The sequence below is a fragment of the Rhincodon typus genome, chromosome 18 (assembly GCF_021869965.1).
Source record: "Rhincodon typus isolate 14 chromosome 18, sRhiTyp1.1, whole genome shotgun sequence".
Lineage (NCBI taxonomy): Eukaryota > Metazoa > Chordata > Chondrichthyes > Orectolobiformes > Rhincodontidae > Rhincodon > Rhincodon typus.
Window position 1 is genome coordinate 55,136,391 of NC_063349.1, and position 14,242 is coordinate 55,150,632.

General features: G+C 45.0%; 1 protein-coding gene across 1 annotated transcript in view; it reads left to right on the forward strand.

The window, feature by feature from the left end:
• The first annotated feature begins 4,426 nt into the window (after window positions 1–4,426).
• Window positions 4,427–14,242, forward strand: part of mybpc1 (myosin binding protein C1) — a 108,283-nt gene continuing 98,467 nt past the window's right edge. Inside the window, exons 1-3 of the mRNA XM_048607960.1 lie at window positions 4,427–4,481; window positions 6,373–6,639; window positions 12,686–12,736. Coding sequence (XP_048463917.1) covers window positions 4,427–4,481; window positions 6,373–6,639; window positions 12,686–12,736 — 373 coding nt within the window. The remainder of the gene's footprint in view (window positions 4,482–6,372; window positions 6,640–12,685; window positions 12,737–14,242) is intronic.

The following is a 14,242-nucleotide window of genomic DNA, read 5'->3' on the forward strand; positions in this document are numbered from 1 at the left end:
CCACATACTCACCTTTATTGCCTTTTTTCCCATATATTCCCTTCAACTACCAGTCCTTAACCTATTCCTAAAGATTTGATCTCTGCTTCAGTCACTCACTGTGATATTTTAATCGACTAACTGCTCAGATTGTCACACTAAGCTTTTGTGCTTCAATTCAATGGGCTAGGATGGAAATCTTGCCAAGTTACACAAGTTGGATCCACTGATGGGATAGATGCCAGTTAGACATGTTGGTAGGATAGTGACAATATCACTGAGCTATAAATCCAGAGGCACAGGTTAATGTGCTGGAGGGCATGGGTTCAAATTACACCAAGGGAGCTGGTGGAACCTAAATTCAATTAACAAAACCTGGAATTGAAAGCTAATCTCAGTGATGGTGGCATGTAGCTACAATTGATTGTTGTAAAATCGCATATCATTCACTAATGTCCTTTAGGGAAGGAAATCTGCTGGTCTACACCTGTAACTTCAGCAGCAGTGTGGTTGACTTTTTTCCTGAAATGGTCTAACAAGCCATTCAGTTCAAGGGCAGTTGGGGACAGGCAATAAATGCTGGCCTTGCCCTCATAGAGTCATACAGCACATAAACAGACTTTTGATCTAACCAATCCATGCAAACATAATCCCAAACTAAACTAGTCCCACGTTCTTGCTCCTGGCTCATATCCCTCCAAACCTTCCTTGGGTCACCGGACCTGAAACGTTAACTCTGTTTGTTTCTTCACAGATGCTGCCAGACCTGCTGAGCTTTGCCAGCAATTTCTGTTTTTGTTTACAACTCAAACCTTCCATACCTGGCAACATCCTGGTAAATCTCTTCTGAACCCTTTCCAGCTTAATAATATCCTTCCTACAACTGGGCAATGAGAACTGGATGCAGTATCCCAGAAGAGGCCTCACTAATGTCCTGTACAACCTCAATATGACTTCCCAACTCCTATACTCAAAGGACTGAGCAATGAAGGGAAGCGTGCTAAACACCTTTTTAACCACCTGTCTATATGTGACACAAACTTCAAAGAATTATGTACCTGAACTCCCAGGTCTCTCTGTTCTACAACACTACCCAAGGCCTTACCATTAATTGTTTAAGCCCTACCCTTGTTTGTTGTACCAAAATGCAACACCTCCCATTTATCCAGATTGAACTCCATCTGCCATTTTTCAGCCCATTGACCCATTTGATCAAGATCCCTTTGTAATCCTAGAAAACCTTCTTTACTCTTTACTATGTCACCAATTTTGGTGTCATCCGCAAACCTACTAACCATGCCTTCTATATTCCCTTCCAAATCATTGTTATAAATAACCATGAAAGAAAAGAAATTCTATCACTACAGTCAAACTTCTGTATTTTTTTAAGAAACACCTGAAAGGTAAAATGAATTGTTTCCAAAGCACTTTTCACAACCTCAGGCTGTCTCCAGGTATTTCCCAACTGTCGGAGTGGCTTTACAGCACAGCCATTGATGTCATGTAAGAAGCACAATTTAGGGATATGAGGTTATGAAGAATGTTGCTTAAATATTTCTGAGAGAAAATGATTGATCAGAGAACTAAAAACAAATGTTTTTAGCTGAACAGACACTTTGATTTTTGTACTGTGTAATTTGCAGATAATATTCTGTGCAAAGGCTGGAGTTCATCAGATGATCAGAGCATGATCCTATTTGTGTTATTGTGTTTGACACTGCATTTGCTTTGTGATGTCTCGATGGAGTGATTCCCAACTCATTGAGGGGATGGCATCCTGGTGACACTCCACAATAGAATCCAGAAAGGGGTCTCTGAATGAGAAGGCTATCCCTGCTGCGGTTTATTTTTCTATTCATTTGTGGGTTATGGGCATCGCTGGCTGGCCAGCATTTATTGCCCATCCCAAGCTGCCTTTGAGAAAGTGGTGGTGACCTGCCTTTTGAACCGCTGCCATCCTCCTGCTGTGGGTTGACCCACAATGCCCCTTACGGAGGGAATTCCAGGTTTTTGACCCAGTGACAGTGAAGGAATAGCAATATATTTCCAAGGCAGGATGGTGAATGGCTTGGAGGGGAACTTGCAGGGGGTGGTGTTCCCATGTATCTGCTGCCCTTGTCCTTTGAGATGGAAGTGATCGTGGGTTTGGAAGGTGCTGTCTGAGGATCTTTGGTGAATTTCTGCAGTGCATCTTGTATATAGTACACACTGCTGCTACTGAGCGTCAGTGGTGGAGGGAATGGGATGTTTGTGGATGTGGTGCCAATCAAGCGGCTGCTTTGTCCTGGATAGTGTCAAGCTACATGAGTGTTGTTGGGGCTGCACTCATCCAGGCAAGTGGGGAGTATTCCATCACACTCCTAACTTGTTCCTTGTAGATGGTGGACAGGCTTTGAGGAGTCAGGAGGTGAGTTACTTGCTGCAGTATTCCCAGCTTCTGACCTGCTCTTGCAGCCACTGTGTTAATGTGGTGAGTCCAGTTGAGTTTCTGGTCAATGGTAACCCCCAGGATGTTGAAAGTGGGGGATTCAGTGATGGTAACATCATTGAATGTCAAAGGGTGATGGTTAAACTGTCTCTTATTGGTGATGGTCATAGCCTGGCATTTATGTGGCGCAACTGTCATTTGCCACTTGTCAGCCCAAGCCTGGATATTGCCCAGGTCTTGTTACATTCGAATATGGACTGCTTCAGTATCTGAGGAGTCACGGATGGTGCTGACCATTGCGCAATCATCGGCGAACATCCCCACTTCTGACCTTATGATGGAGGGAAGATCATTGATGAAACAGCTGAAGATGGTTGGGTCTAGGACACGATCCTGAAGAACTCCTGCAGAGATGTCCTGGAGCTGAGATGATTGACCTCCAACAACTACGGGCATCTTCCTATGTGTCAAGTATAACTCCAACCACTGGAGAGTTTGTCCCCAATACCCATTGATCCCAGTTTTGCTAGGGCTCCTTGATGCCACACTTGGTCGAATGTAGTCTTGATATCAAGGGCTGTCACTCTCGCCTCACCTGTGGAATTCAGCTCTTTTGTCCATGTTTGAACCAAGGCTGTAATGAGATCAGGAGCTGAGTGGCTCTGGCGGAACCCAAACTGGGCGTCACTGAACAGGTTATTGCTGAGCAGGTGCTGCTTGATAGCACTGTTACTGACACCTTCCATCACTTTACTGATGATTGAGAGTAGAATGATGGGGCGGTACTTGGCTGGGTTGGATTTTTCCTGCTTTTTGTGTACAGGACATATTTGGGCAATTTTCCATATTGCTGGGTAGATACCAGTGTTATAACTGTACTGGAAGAGCTTGGCTAGGGGAGTGGCAAGTTCTGGAGCACAAATCTTCAGTACTATTGCCGGAATGTTGTCAGGGCCCACTGCCTTTGCAGTATCCAGCGTCTCCAACCATTTCTTGATATCACGTGGAGTGAATCGAATGGGCTAAAGACTGGTATCTGTAATGCTGGAGATCACTGTAGGAGGCTGAGATGGATCATCCACTTGGCACTTTTGGCTGAAGATTGCTGCAAATGCTTGAGCCTGATCTTTTGCACTGATGCGTTGGGCTCTTTCATCGTTTGAGGATAGAGATATTTGTGCAGCCTCCTCATCCAGTGAGTTGTTTAATTGTCCACCACCATTCACAGCTGGATGTGGCAGGACTGCAGAGCTTCGATCTGATCCATTGGTTATAGGATCGCTTAGCTCTGTCTATCACTTGCTGCTTTTGCTGCTCGGTGTGCAAGTAGTCCATTTTGGTGGCTTCACCAAGTTGATACTTCATCTTCAGATATGCCTGGTGCAGTTTCCTGGCATACCCTCCTGCACTCTCCGTTGAATCAGGATTGATCCCCTGGCTTGATGGTAATGGTTGAGTGGGGGATATGCCGGACCATGAGATTACAGATTGTGCTGGAGTACAATTCTGCAGGTGTTGATGGCCCACAGCACCTCATGGATGCCCAGTCTTGAGTCGCTAGATCTGTGCGAAGTCTGTCCCATTTAGAACGGTGATAGTGGAACATGATGGAAGTTATTCTCAATGTGAAGGTGGGACTTCATCTCCACAAGGACTGTGCGATGGTCACTCTTACCGATACTGTCATGGACAGATGCAACTGCAGCTGGCAGATTAGTAAGGATGAGGTCAAGTATGTTTTTCCCTCTTGTTGGTTCCCTCATGACGGCCACAGACCCAGTCTAGCAGCTATGAGCTTTAGGACCCGGCCACTCGATCTGTAGTACTGCTGCCGAGCCACTTTTCGTGGTGGATGTTGCAATCCCCCACCCAGAGTACGTTTTGTGTCCTTGCCAATCTCGGTGCTTCCTCCATGTGTTGTTCAACATGGAGTACTGATTCATCAGCTGAGGGAGAATGGTATGTGGTAATCAGCAGGAGATTTCCTTGCTCATGTTTAACCTGAAGCCATGAGATTTCATGGGGTCCGGACTCTACGTTGAGGACTCCAAGAGCAACACCCTCCTGATTGCATGTATGTCATTGTGCTGCCACCTCTGCTGGGTCTGTCCTGCCAATGGGACAGGACATATTCAGAATTGGTGATGGTAGCACCTGGGACATTGTCTGTAGGTATGATTCTGTGAGTATGACTATGTCAGACTGTTGCTTAATTAGTCTGTGAGACAGTTCTCCCAATTTTGGCACTAACCCCCAGATGTTAGTGAGGAGGACTTTGTAGAGTCGACAGGGCTGTTTCTGCCGTTGTCTTTTCTGGTGCCTAGGTCGATGGCCGGGTGATCTGTCTGGTTTCATTTCTTTGAGATTTTGTAGCGATTGGTACAACTGAGTGGCTTGCTAGGCCATTTCAGAGGACAGTTGAGAGTCAACCACATTGCTGTGGGTCTGGAGTCACATGTAGGCCAGACCAGGTGAAGGTGGCAGATTTCCCTCCCTCAAGGACATTAATGAACAAGTAGGCTGTATCCTGACTTCACATTCATATGACAACCTCTTGATGGAGAGACAGGAATGTTATGGCACATGATACAACATTAAAGACTGTAAGACCATACAAAATTCAACCCCTCAAGCCTGCTCCACCGTTCAATAGGAGCGTGGCTGATCTGACATTCTTCACTTCCAATTTCCTGCGCTTTCCCCGTAACCCTTGATTTCCCCGACTGATCAAGAATCTATTTCAGCCTCAAATATACTCAAGGACTCTGCTCTCACAGCTCTCTGTGGCAAGGAGTTTCAAAGACACTTAATCCTCTGAGAGAAGAAATTCCTCCTCAGCTCGGTATTAAATTGGTACCCCTTTATTCTGAGACCATGACCTCTGGTCCTAGACTCTTCCATGAAGGGAAACGTCCTCTCAGCATTTACCCTGTCAACCTCTTAAGAATCTGATATGTTTCAATGAGATCACCTCCCATTCTTCTAAACTCCAGTGAGTCGATTCCCAACCAGTTTAGCCTTTGCTCATAAGACAATCCCTCCATTCCAGGGATCATCCTTGTGAACCTCCGTTGAACTGCCTTCAATTAAATAATATCTCCCTTTAAATAAGGGGACCAAAACTGCTCATGATTCATGATCACAGAGCCTCTGACTAAATTTGCTGATCAGTCTCTATGAATGAGTTTACAACAGACCCAGACATTATCTGAGGGACACTTGCCCCATCGCCAGGTTTCCTCCTGTGCTCACTTACCGTGCACATCATGTTGTGTATAATTCAGAACCCTGAAGACCAGTTCTGAAGGGTCACTGAACTTGAAATGTTAACTCTGTTTTTCTCTCCATAGATGCTGCCAGACTTGCTGAGTTTCTCCAACAATTTCCACTTCTCTCTCAGATGGCAACTGAACCATTTGGGAATAGGAGAAGGTTTGGAAGATTTCCTTCCAACTCTCCTTGCTCATTCAAGCCCTGACTGAGAAACCAATCATTATCCAGTGTTTTCAAGTAATTGGAAAAAGCAATTATTTTTTAAATTGATTCACAGGATAAGGGCATCATTGGCTAGGCCAACATTCACTGCCCATCTCTAATTGCCCAGAGGGCAGGTGAGAGTCAACTACTTTGCTGTGAGTCTGGAGTCACATGTAGGCCAGACCAGGTAAGGACACTACTTCCCATCCCTAAAGGATATTAGTGACCCAGATGGATCTTTCCTGACAATTGACAATGGATTCATGGTCATCATTAGAGTCTTGTTTCCAGATTTTTTTAAAAATTGAATAAAAATGCACCATCTGCCTTGGCGGGATTTGAACCTGGGTCCCCAGAACATTCCCTGTATCAATAATCCAGTGATAATACTACTGGGCCATCGCCTGCCCAAACAGGAACAGAATGGACTTCAGTTGGATATGATCCCACTCATCACTCATGTGCAATAACTGTCTCTTGTGTCACAGCGTCAGCATTTACCAAAAAACCAAAAACACTCGAGGTGACCGCAGGGAGCAGTGCCGAGTTCGTGGCTGAAACCGGCAAGGCAGATGCCAAAGTGAAATGGCAAAGGGATGGCAAAGACATTCAAGCAAGTGATAAGTATGTGATTAAATCGGAAGGTGTGCACCACACATTTACAGTGAACAGTGCAACGAAGGAGGATGAGGTGGTGTATGCAGTCATTAGTGGCACATCCAAAGTGAAATTTGAACTGAAAGTCAAGCAAGAAGGTAAGACAGTTAATCTTATTTTCTTTTTACAATAATTTAGTTACCCTGCGTCTCTTTATTCCTGTACTGTGGCCTGATTGACTAAGACATGGTCTACCCTGTTTAACAATCTTGAAGCAGCACATTATGTGAGATTAAACCAAGGAGCTGGGAGTTTTGCAAAAAACAATACCTCTCCTCATTTCCCTTCCATACCTTGGGAATTTTATAGGGGGTCTGACTGACATGGGGCTCTGGTGAGAAATCCAGTGAGGTCTATCTCAATGTGGGAACAACTTGCTGCATCTTTTAACTAGGTTCTGGCTGTTTGAGAATCTCACCAGGGAGCCAGAAGTTGCCCAGTAATGAGGTTTATTGCTTGTTAACAAAGTCATTACTTGCAGATTTTGCCTCATTAATATGCAGTTTCTTATTCTAACGTTCCCGGTGAGCGAATGAGAGGCTGAGAATTTGTGACATGGAAGTGAGAGTGCGTATTCTGGACACCTCAAATTACTGGTGCTCTGAGGACTGTTCTAAGAATCCCAACATCCCAAATCCACTTACCGGACACTGTACCCTTCAATGCTGTACCTCAGGCTGCCTGAGTAACACTCACTGTAACGCTGCAGCAAGGACACCACGTGCACAGGGACGCTCACCCATTCCAGGGACTGCACCAGGCTGTATCTCTGGGATCTTCCCTCACTGTCAGAATGCTCACTCACTCTGAACCTCCCTGGATACACACAGCATCCCTGCCTGGCCTTTTTGCACCTTGCCTCTTGCTGACAGTGCAGCTGTTTTGCTGTGCCATTCAGTGCAGATTCAAAGCCAGGAAGCTTGTCATGTTTATCTGTAATCTTCAACCAAAACAACGGAGATAGCCTTCATTTGGGGCAGAGCTATGATACCAGGCCCATGGTCGGGCTGATCAGAGTCAGTAAGGACTGAGGAACCGAAGATCAGGCAGCTTCCCCACCCACAGTCTTGTCTCTTTCTGTCCAATGGAGGGCTGTTTTCCTCTTGGAAGGAGAGGGAGGCAGATGCTACAGGGGCTGAAGATGAGAATCACCGTAAATTACTGTTGGTGCGGGCAGGGGGATGTCGTGAGTGAGTGAGTGGGCAGCACAGAGGGCACGCTGGGTTAGTGGTGGCAGGGGTTGGAGTGGGTGAGAGTCAGTGAGGGAGGACATTGCTGGCAATGGTGAGCGTGGTAGAGCATGGGGGAGGGTGGATGCAGTGACAGAGTGAACGTGAGGCAGTGGAGAAGGTCATTGACCTTCAGAGCTGGGCATTCCTCCAGGTGGCTGAGACTCCTCTAACCCGAGTGGCAACCTCAGACCAGGTTGGGCATGGTCTGGTATCGTGCGGGTCCTGGAAGTAATGGACATTCCACTTGTGCCCATCCAGCTGGAGTTTGGGACAGATCCGTATCTGCCAAGTGGGGTCACAATTTCCCTTTCTCTGCCATGTCTTCGGCAAATGTCAGGAGCCAGCCTGTCCTGGTGCACAATGGGCTTTTAAAGGTAGCACCATTGCAAGGGATGCTGGGGAATTCCGGGATATCCAGGCAGTGGTGGGCTAATCTGATTACAGCAAGTGACAAAATGGGTCTAGAATCAGACGAGAGGAGTGGCAGAGAGGTGGGGCAGGTTGTCAATGAGGGCGAATTTGTTAAGACACAGAGAAAGATCTCACTGGTCCACCAAGGACAGAAATCCTCCGCAAAACCTGACAAACAAAAAGTAAGATTCAGCTCGATGACTTTATATCTGTCGCCGTTGTTACTGACCCACTGACCAGAGGAAATAATGTCCACCCCAGAACTTCTCAAAATCTTTAAACCACCTCGGAATTCACCTCATAACCTTCTCACTTTACAAGGACAGGAGGGAACAAGTCTCCTTATTCCAACTCCTTTTGCAATTCCCTACGACAGAACTTGACCCCCTCCAGATCCTCACCTTCATGAGGCATGGCTTTTGCTAAATGGTTTCAAAAAAACTCCAAAATTTTGTCACAATGAAGCTTAAACTTCCTCTTTGAACCTTTGGAAATGATGACATTTTATGCTGAAGCCCTGAGCATTTGTTCTTTTTAGGATGTGTCAACTTTCCCGAAGCCCATTCCTGGGGAGAAAGAAAAAGCCCCTCGTAAATGCCTTCTCCTATTTAGATTATATCCAAACGGGAAAAATGAGCCCTCTCATGTTTACTCTGTTGGAAGTTCAGCAGAGAATATGGATAAAACCCAACTCTCATTAATGTTGATCCCTGGTTTAAAGTTCCCATCCATCTGGAAATTCAATCTGCATCATTCAATGTCAGATTTGAATTTCTGGCTGATATATTATTTTTTTCTATTATTGGAACCAACATGTGTGATAGTGAGAGCCCCACATCAAATAGGTACTAGACACAATGTCATCACATACTTTGAGTGGACTCTGTCCTACCATTCCTGTCAGCAGTCAGTATATCATATTCAAGTGAGTACCTGACACTGAGCATATGAAGAATCTGGCTGATGGTCATCATTAGAAGGACAACAAGGGTCACTGAAATCTCAGGATACATAAAGATTTGCTTTCCCTACCCCTCCCCAATAGGGATCAAACTCAAAGACATTGAGACAGCAATTTCCTCTGAAGTAGAGCCAGAGGGGTAATTCCTAAAAGCGTGGCATGAGGATAATTATAGATTTGGATGATCAAATATCCAATGGCAGGTTATAATTTATCTCCTGGTGTGACCATGGAAGCATCTCTACAGCATCAAGTGAGGATGTTGCACTAGAGTTTCAAGCCATGATTTGTTTAAAATCATTTTTCTCTTTATTCATTCACGGGACAAGGGTGTCGCTGGCTAGGCAGCATTTATTGACAAGAGGGCAGTTAAGAGTCAACCACATTGTTGTGGGTCTGGAGTCACATGTAGGCCAGACTAGGTAAGGATGGCAGTTTCCTTCCCTAAAGGACATTAGTGAACCAGATGGGATTTTCCCAACAATCGACAATGGATTCACGGTCATCATTAGATTCTTAATTCCAGATATTTTATTGAATTCAAATTCCACCATCTGCCGTGGCAGGATTCAAACCCAGGTCCCTGGAACGTTATCTGGGTCTCTGGGTTAATAGTCCAAGGGTAATACCACTAGGTCATGTTTATATAAGTTGACACAGCCTCGTTCAGACTGTGTGTTAATAGTTTGATTGAGTAGGTGGAAGCACAATTGTTTTCCTTGCTGACTCAGGTCCCAAATTCCACGTCGAATGATTTTCTGATCAGTAAGTTCTCAGATGATACAAAAAATTGGTGGGGTGATAAATCATGAGGATGATGGCCTGAGACTACAAGAGGATATGGAAGAACTGGTTAGCTGGTCTAATCAGTGGCAAGTGGAATTCAAACTGGTTAAATGTGAGTGACACAATTAGGTAGGACAAACAAGACAAAGGGATACATGATGAATGGTAGGACCCTGGGAAGCACTGAGGATCAGAGGGACCTTGGTGAACATGTCCTCCAGTTGCTTAAGGTATCAGGACAGGTGGATAAAGTGGTTAAAGGCATATGAGATACTTGCCTTCATTAGCCAAGGCATACAGTTTAAGAGCAGGGAGGTGATGCTGGAACTGTGTAAAATGTTGGTCAGGCTGCAGCTCATGTACAGTGTGCAGTTCTGGAATCCACATTATAGGAGGGATGTGGTAGCAGTGGAGAGGGGGCAGAGGAGATTCACCAGGATGTTGCCTGGGCTGCAGAGTTTCAGTGATGCAGAGAGATTGGACAGCCTAGGGTTGTTTTCCTTGGAGCAGAGGAGATTGAGAGGGGACACGATTGAGATGGATAGAATTATGAGGGGCGTAGACTGGGTAGACAGGAAGAAACATTTTCCCTTAACGGAGGGATCAGTGACCAGGCACATATATTTCAGGTACAGGAGGCAGGAGGTTTAGAGGAGATGTGAGAAAAAGCTTTTTCTCCCAGAGGGTGGTGGGAATCTGGAATTCATTGTCTGTCAGAGTGGGAGAGGCAAAAAAAACCCCTCATTACATTGAAGAAGTATTTAGATGTGCACTTGTGATACCAAGGTATACCAGGCTATTGGCCAAGTGCTGGGAAATGGGATTAGAATAGTTAGGTGGTCATTTTTGGGTGGTGTGGACTCGATGGGCTGAAGGGCCTTTTTCTATGCCGTTGATCTCTATGATTTGATGGCTATGACTGATTATCACGGGTTCTACTGCAAAAATCCATGGAAAGTCTGTGGGAAAGAGTAAGTGTGATGAAGACGTGGTCCTGTTCATTTTCTGCGAAGGGTAATCTCTTTTTAGTCAATCATGGGCAGCAGTGGCTGGGTCAGCATTTATTGCCAATCTGTAGTTGACCTTGGGAAGGTGGTGGTGAGCTGCCTTCCTGAAAGCTTGCAGTCTGCCTGCTAAAATCCGACCCTTGTCAATTTTAGTTGTCAGTAAACCGAAAGAAAGGTTTCATTTAATTCCACGGATGTACAGAATCTTTCAGCACAATGACTGGCCATTCAGGCCCAGGGGTCTATGCTAGTATTTATGCTCCATGTCCACCTTGTGGGTAATTAGAAATGTGAATAAATCACGATATTCCATGTCAACAGCTGAGAGTTGAAGCAACTCTTTAAAAACACCAGTATGGTATCAATGTTGCTGGCAGCAAATGAGGGCTGGCATTCATTATTGACAGTTCCTGCTTCCCTATAATTTATAGTTCCTCCAAGCCAACGCACTACCAATTATAATTTTCACACTACAACATCTGTGCTCTAAGGCTGGTTTTAAGGGTCTGTTGCTGTAGTGTTGAATTTGAAATATTGCCGGGTAATGTCTGCATTACTCAGTTATGGATTGATATATGTATTTTTGCTCTGACACCATGGTTCAACAGCAGAAAGGTCAATGGATGTTGATAGCTGTCAGTGGTCCAACTAACAATACACGTGGATGGTGTTTTTATGGAGTATTAATTGACTGAAGGCAGTTGTGAGAAGTTGTCAGATTGCTGCAAAATCCCGAAAGGTTCACCAAAGTCCTTTGGGGAATGGAATCTGTTGACCTTTCTCGATCTGGGATAAGGCATGACTTTATCTGCTTCTTGGTGATTGTTGATTAAGTCTTTGAAGTGACCTAGCTATTAGTTGGTTGGGAAACTGTGGGATTGTCCCTTCAGACCCTTGGGTCTGTATTTCTTTTGTTGGGACAGTCCCACACTTTTACCGCTCTCTGTGTGAGGAGGTATTTCCTTCAGCTCTTTTGTTTGGCCTGCCTCTGATTTACATTAATGTTGTTTTATCTGAAACTGCCAAGCAGCATAAAGAACGTTCTCTCAGCTTTTTTCTAAATTATTAATTGATTCAGGGGATGGAAGTGTTGCTGGCTGGGCCCAACATTTATTGCCCGTCCCTAGTTTCCCTTGAGAAGGTGGTGGTGAGCTGCCTTCTTGAATCACTGCAGTCCATGTTCTTTCAGTTGACCCACAATGCCCTTAGGGAGGGAATTCCAGGATTTTGACCCAGCGACAGTGAAGGAACAGCGACATATTTCCAAGTCAGGATGGTGAGTGGCTTGATGGAGAACTTGCCGGGGCTGGTGTTCCCATGTGTCTGCTGCCCTTGTCCTTCTAGATGGAAGTGGTGGTGGTCAAATCACTACTTAATCTTTAAAATGCAAGGGAAGCATTTGTTGAGTTTGGATAACCTCTCCTCACAATCTCAAGGTTGGAGCTCTAGGAACTTTCTAGTAACATCACGCTGCCCGCCTTCCCAGGCCAATCCATCTTTTCTCAGGTGCAATGTTCATAACCAGACATTGTTATATCAAAGTTTCAGTTCATAAGGAATATCCACTGTCAATGTTCAATTCGAGGTGGCCAATACATTCTGACCAAGTCGGTGACTCCCATGAGAATGAAAAAGAATAGCATTATCCTTGGAGGAAAATTAGCTTATTGCTTTGCAGCCAATGCCAGTGAACTTTGACCTCTCCAGGAAAACCAATGGAAACGTTGCCTCTATTCTATTTTCACAGAGGGAAAAGAGACGACAGGAGCTCGAACTGAGACACCAGCAGCACCGGCAGGTCAGTGAAACATTGAGCCAGTTGTACATTCACACTCAGCTATGTGCCGTAGAGGTCATGGTTTATGTTCAGTAACGATGAACCTAATGATCACATCTGAAATTGTTGACCATTGTATATAGAGTCATGGAGTCATACCATGTAGAAACAGGCCCTTTGGCCCACCATGTCTATGCTGACCAACAAACATCAAACTAAACCAATCCCATTTACCTGCATTTAGTCCATAACCCACTATGCTCCGCTATTTTAAGAGCTTGTCCAGAAGATGCTTAAATGTTGTGAGTGTAGCTGTGTCCAGCACCCTCTCAGGCAGCATGCTCCATATTTCTACCACCCTCTGGGTGAAAAACCTCTTTCTCAGATCTCCTCTAAACTACTTGCTCCTCACCTTAAACTTATGCCCTCTGGTCTAAGACTCATCAGCCATTGGGAAGAGATTCTCTGAATCAACTCTGTCTATACCTCTCATAATTTTGTATTCCTCAATCAGATCCCTTCTCTGCTCCAGGGAAAACCAAACCAGCCCTTCCAGTATCTCCTCATAATTGAGACTTTACATCTCAGGCAACATCCTGGTGAATCTATCCTGTACCTTCTTCAGTGCAATCATGTCCTCCTGATAGTGTGGTGACCAGAACTGCGCACAATATTCCAACAGTGGCTTAACAATTGTGTTCTAAAGTCGTAATGAGACTTCCTTGCTCCTATATTCTAAGCCCTGGCCAATGAAGGCAAGTATCCTGTGTGCCTGCTTCACCTGTATCCCTGTGCTGACAACTTCAGGGATCTATGGACTTGTACACCAAGGTCCCATTGTTCCTCAGTGTTCCCTAGGGACCTACCATTCATTGTCTATAATCTTTCCCTATTAAACCTCCCAAAATGTATCACCTCACACTCATCAGGATTAAAATCCACCTGCCATTGTTCTGCCCAATTTACCAGCTGATCATACCAGGCTGTAGCCTGAGACCATCTGCCTCACTATCAACAACACCACCATTGTTCATGTCCACTGCAAACTTACTCATTAAATCTTCTACATTCACACACAAGTTGTCACTGTACATAACAGCAAGGGTCCCAGCACTGATCCCTGTGGTACACCGCTGGTCACAGACTTCCAATCACAAAAACATTCCCCCACCATCACTCTTTGCCTCCTACTTGAAAGCCACTTTTGGATCCAATTTGCCAACTTGCCTTGGATCCCATGGAATCTTACCCTTTGGACCAACCTTCCATGTGGGACCTTCTCAAAGGCCTTCCTGAAGTCCATTTAAACCACATCAACTGCGCTACCCTCATCAATGTATTTAGTCCCTTTTTCAATTAAATTAGTCAGACAGGATCTCCCTCTAACAAATCCGTGCTGACTATCCATGATCAATCCCTACCTTTCCAAGTAATGATTAATCCTGCCCTTCAGAATATCTTCCCAATAATTTCTCTACTGCTGATGTCAGACTAACTGCTTTGTAATTACCCGGCCTAACCCTGACT